The sequence below is a fragment of the Haliotis rufescens genome, unplaced genomic scaffold (assembly GCF_023055435.1).
Source record: "Haliotis rufescens isolate VD_foot unplaced genomic scaffold, xgHalRufe1.0.p SCAF_1, whole genome shotgun sequence".
Classification (NCBI taxonomy): Eukaryota; Metazoa; Mollusca; class Gastropoda; order Lepetellida; family Haliotidae; genus Haliotis; species Haliotis rufescens.
In genome coordinates, this window is record NW_025963779.1 from 81,887,288 (window position 1) to 81,900,156 (window position 12,869).

The 12,869-nt window shown below is 40.4% G+C and overlaps 1 protein-coding gene across 1 annotated transcript in view; it reads left to right on the forward strand.

The window, feature by feature from the left end:
* LOC124136887 (integrator complex subunit 3-like) overlaps nucleotides 1–12,456 on the forward strand; it is a 37,621-nt gene extending 25,165 nt beyond the window's left edge. The window contains exons 19-32 of the mRNA XM_048402241.1: nucleotides 853–956; nucleotides 1,458–1,502; nucleotides 1,692–1,811; nucleotides 2,347–2,440; nucleotides 3,527–3,586; nucleotides 3,921–3,989; nucleotides 4,432–4,510; nucleotides 5,243–5,356; nucleotides 6,119–6,167; nucleotides 6,897–7,064; nucleotides 7,567–7,658; nucleotides 8,676–8,748; nucleotides 9,586–9,742; nucleotides 10,748–12,456. Coding sequence (XP_048258198.1) covers nucleotides 853–956; nucleotides 1,458–1,502; nucleotides 1,692–1,811; nucleotides 2,347–2,440; nucleotides 3,527–3,586; nucleotides 3,921–3,989; nucleotides 4,432–4,510; nucleotides 5,243–5,356; nucleotides 6,119–6,167; nucleotides 6,897–7,064; nucleotides 7,567–7,658; nucleotides 8,676–8,748; nucleotides 9,586–9,742; nucleotides 10,748–10,819 — 1,296 coding nt within the window. The 3' untranslated portion in view covers nucleotides 10,820–12,456. The remainder of the gene's footprint in view (nucleotides 1–852; nucleotides 957–1,457; nucleotides 1,503–1,691; nucleotides 1,812–2,346; nucleotides 2,441–3,526; nucleotides 3,587–3,920; nucleotides 3,990–4,431; nucleotides 4,511–5,242; nucleotides 5,357–6,118; nucleotides 6,168–6,896; nucleotides 7,065–7,566; nucleotides 7,659–8,675; nucleotides 8,749–9,585; nucleotides 9,743–10,747) is intronic.
* Nucleotides 12,457–12,869: the final 413 nt, after the last annotated feature.

A 12,869-nucleotide genomic window follows, 5' to 3' on the forward strand; every position in this document is an offset into this window, starting at 1 on the left:
TGAATAAAGGTACTGTACTGAAACGCCACATTGGAAGAATAAAGACGTCTTCATTCATTGTACAGATTCTAAACTGTCTTGTAAGGATACCTGTACCCATGTACCAGCACCCTGTCTTGTAGTCAGAGATCACTTATGAATGTTTTCACTGTTACCTCACTAATTGTGTGCCATCATCACCTGTTAGTGTGGATCATTGTCCATGCTACTTCTGGATCATCTTCCTGAGGCAAGGGAGTTGATTGACTATGAAAGTCCAGTTTCCACCCTTTATGGAATTATGGAGTTACATGTATGTTTTGGCTGGACTAACAAGTCTATGCATTGTCCAAATCAAAGCAGATTTCGGTCCATTGCGGGATTTGCAAAGCATGTGTACTGTCAAGTTAACGTCGACATATATATTCCAAATCTTTTCATGTTTTTAATCAAGGTGTTCTCATGATTTCATGCACTTTGTGAAGTAAGACCCATTTTATTATAATGAAAATTATCGATCAGATCGCCTTCACTGGGCGCCACCATTTTGTTTGAAGCAAATGCAAGTGATATGAGAGTTGCAATCTGATTGGTCAATAGGAGGGACATAGAATGTTCATAACTCATAATAGCCACTAGTGGCAATACGATTGAGCCCAGAAATTCCAGCCCAGTTCGGGTTGAGTTGAATCTTGACTTGTACAGTCAGTTGACTCTATTGCTTCGGGAAGATGCTTATGGCTTGTCTGGTCTAGACTGTTCACAGACGACCAATAATGGCTGTAATTTGGATATTGCGGCTCTAAGGATGTTTATTTGAAGGATCATTATGAAAGTTGGATGAAGTACAAACTTGTGTGTTGTGTTGTACAGGATGACTTCGACCAGGATGTGGCGACACCGCTGGCTGTGTGCCTGTGCCAGATTCTCAGCACCCAGTTCAGCTTGAACCTCTTTCCTCAGGAGATAGATGAAGAGTAAGTTATAGTTTTGATGCAAAATATATTGTGATAGCCAGATTCTCCCTGATATAATGTACATTGGTCTTACAGCACCATGGGGTTTGAGAACCTGCATCACTTCGGTCACTTGTCTCCCAGGTTGTACAGATGTATTCTACAGTGATTGTGAAAAATGCTCGATTGTGATTGGTCAGTCACAGCTTTAGGTTCACAATTACCACCTCTGACTGAAAAAGTTGATTTGACGCTGTTCATTTGGTTCCAAATTGAATTTGGTGTGGTTAAATAAAAAAGGTAATCTAGCTCTACATTGAAAACTTAAACTATCTGCATCACCTTTGGCTTTCCTCTCACATTAAGCTGACATGCTGTGATATAGTGTAATTCTGTTCAAGCCAACACGAATCCAGTCTCTCTATCTCACTCTGCCTCTTACTGGAGACAGGTTATTGGACACAAATAGCATCATGTGTTGATTGTGACAATTTTGCTTTGAATTGTTTTTCTATGTTTCAGATCTATAGAAGATTCAATAGGAACGCCAATATTTGTTATGTTTAGGTAAGCATCGATTCAAAATCTATTTCTTTTATTTTATCATGTAAAGACAAATTTCTAGTTTCATTTAAACAAGATTAACAAAGCCCAAATAATTTCAGCATGTGTACCTGTACGTAGCTTATTTTGAAAGCTTGTTTTTTCTTGTTTAATTCATATGTTGCAGCTGAAAATGTTTGATCAATATTTTAGGTTTTTAAGTCAAATGTCGGAGGAGGATCCGCGTCGACATCCGATACTACAGTTATTAGGGGAAATGTATATTCGGCAGCCCCGGATAGGGTACCATCTGCTGTACTTTCTCAAAGTCAGGTAAGAACACCACCTGTACTCATGATTGAACCCCATGTAGTGTTTCTCGGTCAGAATAGCTTCCTATTGCCTCATGCATCTCAATTCAAATAATGAGTGAGTGAGTAGGTTTTTTTACGCCGCTTTTAGCAATATTCCAGCAATATCACGGGAATTGAACCCGGGTCTTCGGCGTGACGTCAATTCAACTAAAGTGAGGATATATGTAGTTAGTTTGATTCAGAAACCTGAAAAGTAGAGTTGCTACAGCCTACATCGTGCCATTCAGGCATTTCATTAGCTTGGAGAATAATAGCTGCGATGAATTGCAGATTATCTGTCTGAAGTGAATGAGTGATTCACCCTTGGTGAGTACTTACGGCGTTCATTCACCAGGGACAGATAATCTGCAATTCGTCCCAGCTCGTTAGTCATAATCCTGAGTTATTCTATACACTACTCAGTGTCATGTCAGTGCAAGGACACAATTTCCCATTACACATGAACTACAATGGAACTTCTGTGTTGATATTGTTCTGGTTTATTCTCATTTTAGCAAAATGAATGAAGAAAAAATGGCTACATACAAAGACTTCTGTAAAAGTATGGATACAAAAGACCCCTCTGAATATTTGTTACAAGATTTAAAGGTAAGTGTATTTTCCAGTTTATGGTTTGAACATTTATCTGGATCTGTGCCAGCGTTAGAAATTGGCACTAGTCCTGTAGTCCTTGCCAAACTGTCCAATAGTAAAGGTATCCTAAGGACTAGTAGAAATTGGCCCATTTTAGGGGTTTTGCTCTATGTTATCATTATAAGGACTAGTGGACCAAAACTGTTAGTTTCTAACCCTGTGTTCTATATCTACATCTGTTAGCTTTGTTTTACATCAGTTGAACCCATGATTTACCATAGTACAGGAACAATACACTGGCCGAACACTTGATACAGGATTTTGTAAAAAACATACTCCCAAAAATGCTGGGAAAAAATAACTTATTACTCTTGTGCTATGACAGTGTACAATGTGCTTCCTTCTTCAATGTCAATACCACCGAGTGAAATCAGATGACCTGAATGCACCATGAAGTGGAAGGGGGATATTGGAATGGGTGCTGTCCTTCCGTCTTTCAGTCCTTCTGTCCATCTCTCCGTCACGTTTCGTTTTTGCAGCATATCTTAAAAAAGATGAGAGATGTCTTAAGCAAACTTGACAGATAGATAGGTCTAGTGGTGAACCAGTGCCTTTTGTTAGTTTGGGATTTTTTAAAAATGTATTTTTCGAGTTTCCATTGCAACAACTTTGACTTAGACTGTGGTAATGATGGTAGTGATTGTTTCTGCAGGGCTAATGCTTTGCACACAACCAGACATGTCATGTTGACGGGGAATATGAGTATTTCCTGCTTGTTATAAACTTAGCCTGCTATGACGGGTTAGCCTCTCCCATCAGCCTCCCATCAGCCTCCCATCAGCCTCACCAGCCTCCCATCAGCCTCCCATCAGCCTCCCATCAGCCTCCCATCATGCTGTCTGTGCGATTGAAGCAAGAGGAAATTCAAGTGCAGGACTCTATAGGGACCGACTTCCGGGGGTGTTCGAGCAAGCTGTTTTCACTTTGGGATGTAGGATGAAATCACACTTTCAGCAATGTAGTTGTCTTAATGAAGTTTCTTATAGTGGTCTTTTGTGGTGGTTGTACAGTGCTTAAGTTGATCTGTTTGTTTCCTTGCAGCAATGTCAGGAAGATGATGTCCGATTATTTACATATCTCATACCTGATGTCTACACACACGTACGTTATATCATCTCTGTTGATCATGTTAATATTACCTCGACTTAATACACCCTTCTGCCTGTATAAACTATGCCACAGCTGAAAGGGTCAAATATGTATATGATCGGAACAGAATAACCAGAATGCAGTGTTTTTGATTGGTCCATATTGTAGACTGCTGAAGTGAGGGATTGTTTTCCTCAATCTCAATTTTTTATGGTTGTAAAGAAGATATCCTATCAAACTGTGAAATGTCATTGTATGTCCAGTTTGTATATGCACATTAATATAGAGACAACAACAACATCAACAACAACAACAACAACAACACTTTTGCATATCTTCTCTTCAGTTTCCTGCCATTGCTGTTGGCAATGCAGAACTTCTGCATGTGTTGGTATCCTGCATAGACGGAACACAGGTAGGAATCACCAAAGTGCTTAATAAGGAAATTTTATTTGGAGGTAATGACGTTGAACTAAACCAAGTCTTACTTTATTTGGAGACCCATGAAATTCCGGGTTGCAATATGTCTTCAGCAACCCAATCTTCATGTAAGACGCGCTTGCTTGTTGTAAGAGGCGACGGAATCTGGTGGTCAGACTCGCTGACTTGGTTGATGCATGTCATCGTATCCCCATTGCATAGATCGATGCTCATGATGTCTATCACTGGATTGTCTCGTCCAGACTTGATTATTTACAGACTGCTGTCATATAGCTGGGTATTGCTGAGTGCAGGCGTTAAACAACAAACAAAGAAAACAAACTTTATTTGGAAAATTGTTGATGTAATTTAGTAATAGTAACTGTTTGACTCACCCCTGACTCTCAGTGTTCCTGACAACTTCCTGTTGGTTTCAGCTCCAGGATTTGATTTGTCAGATTCTTCAAGGTCATCTGATCATGTTTAACAACAAGGAGACCTTCCTCTCTGTGCTCAGTAAGTCCAACATGGAGAGTGCAATTACAGCAACATTGTTGTTTATACAAATAATTACTCTTGACGAGGTCATCATGCGAAAACAAGGACCGTCAGACCCGACCAGTTCGACAGTCTGACCGGACCTGGGCCAGCAGACATGGTCCGGTCAGACCACCTCAGGGGTCGGGTTTCAGGGGCCTTGTTTTCGAATGTTTACCCCTTCAAGAGTAATCATTCATTTAGTTATATGAAAATTCACTTTTAAGTTTAAAAGTCTTTAATCCGTCCTCTGTTTCATTAGAATAATTTAGCTGTGAACCGTAAAATGACTTTGACTGCGAACCGTAAGAGATTCCATCTTATTTTCTAGCAGACGGGTCAATATTCATCCAATGAGAGGTTAATACTCAGCCACCGAGGCTTTCACAAAAAACGAAAGTCTGACAACTGGCTGTCTAGATCACATACTTTGTGTACCCCTCTCACTTTCATTTTTGTTGAAGCCTCGGTGGCTAAGTGGATTAGATTGCTGACTTTGTGTGCCTCGGGTTCGAATCCCAGATGGGACTCAACCCCCAAAAGTACTAGAATCTGTGCTTTACTATGAAAGTGTTATCCCAAATATAACATTTGTCACATTTGACCACTTTGTAAATGGCTTGATTGTTCATTATGGAAATACTGTTCATACAGTGTTAAACAGAACTGAGAGTGTAGAGAGATGGTTGATGACATGTTTGTCTGCTCCAGATGAAAGTCTGGACTGGGAAACCATCGAGCAGTACTTCCTGTGGCAGCTCATCATGTCTCACAACATACAGATCGAACACATCCTACCCATATTACCAAAACTAGAATTCGGAGGTGAGAGCTGAATTATTATTCTTTTCTTTATGTCTTAACACATTGATAGATTACATGTAAAACTGTGATAATATATCTATTAGGGCTGCAACGAATGCACTATGAGGCGAATCACATCACGAATATAGGGTAATGAATACGAATATTAATACACGAATACAATAACAAGTCAGCAGCTGATGTATTTTTTTGTTATATTCAGTGAAGCAATAACATCATAAATTATTTGACATGGTTTGTTAATTATTAATATATTTATATTATACATTTATGTACTGCACTTATCCAGGTACTAGTATCTGCTCGAATGCGACAATTACCAGTGACAACAATACTGTCAAATTAAATAGTATAGGAGTGTTGTCTTTTGAAGACAATCTATGCATATAATATGTTCTTATGGATATTTTTGTGTAATTGCACATGCTTGCATATACATAAATATTCGATTCTAGTAGTCACGAATATCGAATTCAATTCATGAATGGATACGGTTGATTCACCGAATACTTGAGTTAATCGTAATCCTAATATCATTTTGATTTTCATGTTGAGTCTTAGACAAATTTTGTTTTTATACAGAAAATGATTTCTCTCGTAGCGGTGTTTCCATGATTACTGGAACAAGTCACTTTGGAAGATTAAATGAATTATTGTAAAGACTTGCAAAACCTTGACCTGTCTGATGTCTGCTTGTGGTGCTTAACTGTTCAAGACATGATTTGACTCTTCATCTGAAATATGTCTGACCGTTTCTTGCAGCTCATGCGGAGGCAATGACAAGTATATTAGTGTTACTTAAGCAAGAAAGGTGAGTGGAATTGTCTCATGTTTAACCCAGTAAGTGAAGTCACTGTTTGTTGTTGGCACTGAGTAACTAATGCCACTCAATGAAAATGTAACCAGTGGGTATTCCGGGTTAGAATAGGTCCCCACCAACCAATGCATGTCAATGGAGGTGACTTAATGGATCTGGTTGTCAGGGGTGACCCATTGGTCAAATCGTGCTGGAGCGGTGGGGTTGCCTAGTGGTTAAAGCATTCGCTTGTCATGCCAAAGACCTGGGTTTGATTCCCGACATGGGTACAATGTGTGAAGCCCATTTCCTGTGTCCACCGCTATGATATGCTGGAATATTGCTAAAAGCTCCCTCACTCATATCCTGCTAGTCAATGGATCATTTTGGACTAGCGGTTTATGTAAAATAACTAGATCTTTTTAGAAAACAGCCAGTACCCCTGGATTTTCACTCGTCTTGGGCTATTAGACTACTAGCCCTGTATCACTAGGTTTGTTGAATGTCATCGTACCATGACAAAGTTGATCGTTGCTCATATAATCAATAACTGGATTATTTACAGGCTGCTGTCATATAGCTGAAATATGTGGCATTAAACAAACCAAAAAACAAGAAAAGTTTGTCAATTGTAACATGTTTACTGAGTTCATGAAGTACTATTTGCACATTGTCCTGTTTGAGATGTCATGTTGACCTGCATGGTCAATGAAGACGGTACCTATGACCTGTGTATTGTTTCAGCCCTGCTGTGGACTTGTTGAGACCAATACTGGTTCGAGAGTGTAAGAAGAATGACTTCTTCACAGTATCAATACTGAAGTACTGGGCCCAGGAACATGAAGATCGGCTAGCAGAACTCATAAACCAACAACTTACAAAGTTTAATGGAACCCCGAAGAAAAGACAAAGGTAAGCTGTAGATAGAGCAATCACTGATTGGTACCCCCTCTTTTGAAAACAGCTTGACCCCCCTGACAAGACAAATACATCCTCGTAAGTGAAATGATTGTGTGTATTGTCAAGTGAACCAAAGGCTGTGTTGTAACATGCGTAACTCTCCCTCCCCCGCCTATACAGAGCTATCAGTTGGTGTGAGAATGTAACAGTTTATGAGCCAAGCATAATCTAAGAAATCACCAATCTGACTTTGACTGCCATTGGTCCTCTCTGCATTATTGCTTGTAGCATTGCAGGAAGAGACTAAGTTCTGTTTGTTGTGGAAGGTTACAGAATCAGAGATATGGTGTTCAAAAACTGCAAGCTACACATAAGTATTGCTTTCAAAGATTAGATTAGTTTATTGTGGGTGGTCAACACTTTTCTTTTGTGTAAAAATAATATTGATAATTATGTTTTTTCCCTGATTAAAATATCACCAAAAACATAATTGCTATGTGCTTTTAACCAACAGGACCGGGTCGGCTATGAAGAAGGACAACCCCTCAGTGGACCAGGTGTTGTCCCATCTAGACCACATGCGGCAAGTGTGTCGCAACATATCATGTGAGTAGACATTGTCTGGCCCAGTCTGTATGTCTCAGGGATGTGTCCTCTTACATGCAGTGGAAATGGAGATCACATAGCTGAAATGGAGATCATTTTGTTGAAATAGAGATCACATAACTGAAATTGAGATCACATAGCTTAAGTGGAGATCATATTGCTGAAATGGAGGTCATATAGCTGAAATGGAGATCATATTGCTGGAATGGAGATCATATTGCTGAAATGGAGGTCATATAGCTGAAATGGAGATCATATTGCTGGAATGGAGATCATATTGCTGGAATGGAGGTCATATAGCTGAAGTGGAGGTCATATATAGCTGAAGTGGAGGTCATATAGCTGAAGTGGAGGTCACATAGCTGAAATGGAGGTCACATAATTGAAGGGGAGGTCATATAGCTGAAATGGAGGTCACATAGCCCGAAATGGAGGTCACATAGCTGAAATGGAGGTCATATAGGTGAAATGGAGGTCATATAGCTGAAGTGGAGGTCAAATAGCTGAAGTGGAGATTGTATAACTGAAATGGAGATTATAGTGACATTCCATTGATGATGTCATAGAGTGTTATTATAAGATAACAGTGTAGTGACATCATAGTTTGAAGAATGTTCTAGCACTACTTCCATTCTGCCATTCCATAAGCACTATGTGACATGTCGCAAAATGGAAATTAATTCCCTTTATGTTTGTTATATCCCACTGTGCCTTTGACCTTTTAGTCTGTGATCCTTGACATCACTTCTTCATTTAGATAACTAAGATCATATCGTTATGAGTCTCCCATCCAGTTGGAGTTGTGCATGATGACAAGGTGATACCAGCAAACAGAATATTATGTTCCACTGTGAATTATCTGAAGTATTGAAGACTGTCATAGAAAAAGGCCCTCTCTGCATGTTGGTGAAACCAAGACCTTGAGAGTAAGGTCCTGCTGGCTTGTTTTTGGTGTGTGTTTTGGATGTTATTTTGCAGGAGAAGACAAATAATCATCGCACATGTTTTGTGTTTCAGTTCTCAACAATGAAAGTGTTCAGCACGCCTTGCAACAAGTACAGTCCTTCGCAACAGAATCACAGAAAACAAAGTGAGACTACATCGGAGCTTAATACATAGAAAACCATCATTGTATCCGAAAAAAGTTCAGTTTAACTGATGATATGATTTAAGTGTTTACGGTATCACATTACCCAGCATTAGCTACCATGTAATAAGATTCGCAGGCAGATAGGACTGATTATTTTTTTGTCCTGAACCAACTCTTTGCAGTTTCCTTCTGAGACTTTGATCCCTTAACCCAGAAGCCAAAACGTGCCTCTTCCTCCTCTGGGGCATCGCCAGCCATTGGTTAGCAATCGGGAGTTATCTGTCCTTAATCCCTTTAATTACTTCTGTGAAAGACGCCTGCTTGCTGGAACATTGGAAACCTATACGCGTTCACTCACGTAATGACTGTTACTTCCTGGTAAGCTGCCTCTCTATATGCCTGTTGACATATGCCTGTTTCTACATGTATTTGGTTGTTCATGTGTGATGATCAAGCTTAGCGCAGATGAGAAGGGATCTGGGACAGATACATCTTTCTGGTAACCAAGGGCAGGGAGTGCTCGGTGAAATGTTATAAGTTCAAAGTTCACGAGGAATTTGCGTGTCTGTGAAAGTATTGTGTCAGGATAAGTATACTGATATCATGAATATCCAATTTCTTGTACTACTGTACTTTTTCATGATGCAGAATAGGCTCACCCACAGAACAAGGACATCATTTGTATGGCGTACAAAAGTTCAAGTAATGTATCGTCATACGGACAGGTTGTACAAATGCAGATGATCTTAAAGAAAGAACATGTTTTTGACCATACACTTTCCCCTTTTCCTCTTTCCGCCAGTATTCCTTAATTATTTTGAATCCCATGTTTTACAGATACAGTGACCTTCTTGCGTTAGCAGAGGATATTGAAGACATCAAGACAACCAGAGTGTTGCGGGGTGGACGGAAGGCATCCAATGCTAGTCCCAAGGCCAACAAGTACAGAAAGGCAGTAGTTGATGAAACAGAAAGTGAATCTCTTAGTAGCGAGGTAGGAACTGGTTGTTTCCTGGAATGCTTGAAGACATGAAATTTTGTTTGGATAACAACATCTGTGTAGTGTGATACATCTTATGAAGGGGCAGACAGTAGTCCTGAAACATCACTACAAACAATGTAGAAATTGTTATCCATTGAAAGATGTCCTGATCGGGATACGGAGAGTATCCTTGTGTGTGTAGATGCTCATTCCATGGAAGACGTAGGGTAACCCGGTTTCTTCGTGGTGCCGACTTCTGGGATTGCTGTAGAGTCGCTCACTTTTCCCGTCCTTTAGATTGTCCTAAAAGCTTCCATTTTGAGTGGATTAACCCCTGCCCATTTGCACAGAACTATCTTAGCACTAAGACTGTTTTGATTCTTATGCCTTAACAGAGACTTGCAGTAGTTGTGGTAGCCCAGTGGATAAAGCATATGGTTATATGCTTTCTCTCTCTCTCTCTCTCTCTCTCTCTCTCTCTCTCTCTCTCTCTCTCTCTCCTCTCGGACGCATGATACCAAAAGACGTTAAAAGATGGTACCTGTTGTTACCCTGTCTGGCGCTTGGCATTAAGGGGTTAAAGCAAGGACTGGTCGGCTCGGAGTCAGTATACTGTGTCTGAGTGGGTATTCATGTTAAACTGCGGCATGGTATCTCAGTGGGCTAACACACACACACACACACACACACACACACACACACACACACACACACACACACACACACACACACACACACACACACACACACACGTACACACACGTTGCTATATAAGTGCAATAATCTTTGACGCGACGTTAAACCCAATTTCACTCACTCACTCACTCACTCACTCACTCACTCACTCACTCACTCACTCACTCACAATCATTGTTGTGCTCAGATTGCTTGATGGATGTAGGTCAGTACTCTCATCTTAAGCCGGAACCACCACCGCCATTTGACACTGCTTTAGTTTTAATAGCTACCATTGCTTTTTCTCAAAATGTTTTTCTAACCTGATGCTGACTATTGCAGGATGAAGAAATGAAGCCGAAGGCTAAGAAGCGTAAGAAAGCAGCAGCCCCGTTAGATGATGACAGTGACTGAGAGTCTGACGACTGGGATTGAAAACTAGAACATCTGTCTGTGCCTACCGGTGTTGGAACCATGCCAGATAATTGCCAGCAGCAGGGGAGATGGACTTCCTGTGATCCAGAGATGATGAGACCAGGAATAGGATGGTACGATGGCTGCTGGGTGCTGCGTGAGCTGTCTTACACTTTGAAGATTTACTCCGTGAAGGAGGATGAATTGTTAATGTCTACTAAACCACATTCAGTGTGGTCATTCATCTCCACATTCCTGTCTGGAAAAACTGATGACCTTTAGGAATGGGAGATAATCTGATATTGAGCATGAAGGTCACTGTGGCAGCTATATGTAGATGTGTATCGGTACACATGCAATGACTCGACTCTACGCTTGCATTGTGGACAAGCCTGAACAAGAAGTACTACTTTCCCAAGAACTAAGTATAACCCAGAAAATCCAAGCCATTTTCACCTATATGACTGCTTACAATGATCAACTGATACCATTTGTTTAGGCCTACAATGCTCAACTGATACCATTTGTTTAGGCCTTCAATGATAAAAGGATGTTGTGGTCTCTGTCTGGACCAAGTTAGCTGATAGAATGCTTCGACAGCTTGCCTTCCTGGTTTTCATGATGCAACATATAATGGGTGCTGCTTTATTAAGTGTAGACAAGACAAGGAATGACAACACCTAGAATGGATTACCGGTATGTTGACTGCAACGCAAATGAAACTACGCAACATGTATCATTCATCTTGATGTGCTATACACATACTGTGTATGTTACAGTGCTGACTATTGAACTATTTGAAGATCTTCTAAAATCAAAACGCATCCCGTGGTTCATCCGAATACTGTCTTATAGTAGCCTTGGATGATGATGTAATTGACAGTGCCAGGATGTTAGATATAGGAGCATCAGAATGTTGACTGGGATGTGGCTTAGGAAAAGTAGCAGCTGGTATAAATATTGAAAAACTAGAGCAGTATTCATATTTGGGGCATCTGTTCTGTTGACATCCTGGGATCTGCATCACTAGCACATGCACTGTAAGACCATTTGAAAACAGTAAAATCGAGTGATGTTGATCAGTCTCCAAGCCTACGTTTGAATTAATTGCTCTGTCTTTTTCTCATGTGGCAAGTAAGTATTAGGAGTATTATCAACCATGTTGCAGCTAGTGTATTCTCTTACCAAAATGAAATTAATTATAAAAAAAAAATTACTTTTTAAAAATCAGGCTTAAGAAATTTAAAACAATATGGGTACACATGCATTATACTGGACACCTATCCGACATGTTTGTTTGATGCTACTATCAAATCCGCACGGTACAGCATCACTATTAGAAAAATAGGCTTTACTTAGGAGTGCATTTAATTCAAGCTGTTGAGTGGGGGAGTTGAGTGACCCCCAAACCCCCTGTTATTTTAGCAAGGCGATAAAAATGGTGTCTGAAAAACTTAGAAACCGTTACTAAGGAATGAGCTTGTGTACATCCCTTACCAAAATGGCGGAAGGTGTCTGGTATACTGCAATCTTTTCGCAATATGTTCTCAGCAGAAATATTTGAAACATTAGTGCAAGTAGACAATCATTTCTCATCATAGCATGAGAAGGTTTGCTACCAAGGAATCATTAGAATTTTTTGATTCTATCTAAATAGGGGGCATGGGTGGCCTAGTCGTCTAAGGAGCTGCGATTGGCTCTGCAGTGTTGCGTCCCTTGGGCACGCCAGAAACCTATGATTGTGGGTTCGAATCCCGGTTCGCCCCGATTAGGTTTCTAGGTTTGTCGGCACCATACCCGTGCTCGTGGTTTTCACTGTCTGAGACCTGCATCACTTCGGGCTTTCCTCCCGCACTAAGCTGACACTCCGCGATATAACTGGAATACTGTTAAAAGTAGCATTTAACCCAACTCACTCACTCTATCTATCTAAATACTTCATGATTATCTATGCCAACATGGAACTGCAACACAATCTCAGAAAGCTTTGTCCCCTTGAACACAACCTAGCTGTCATTTGTGCAGACCTTCCTAGGACAGGGAGGCTTCT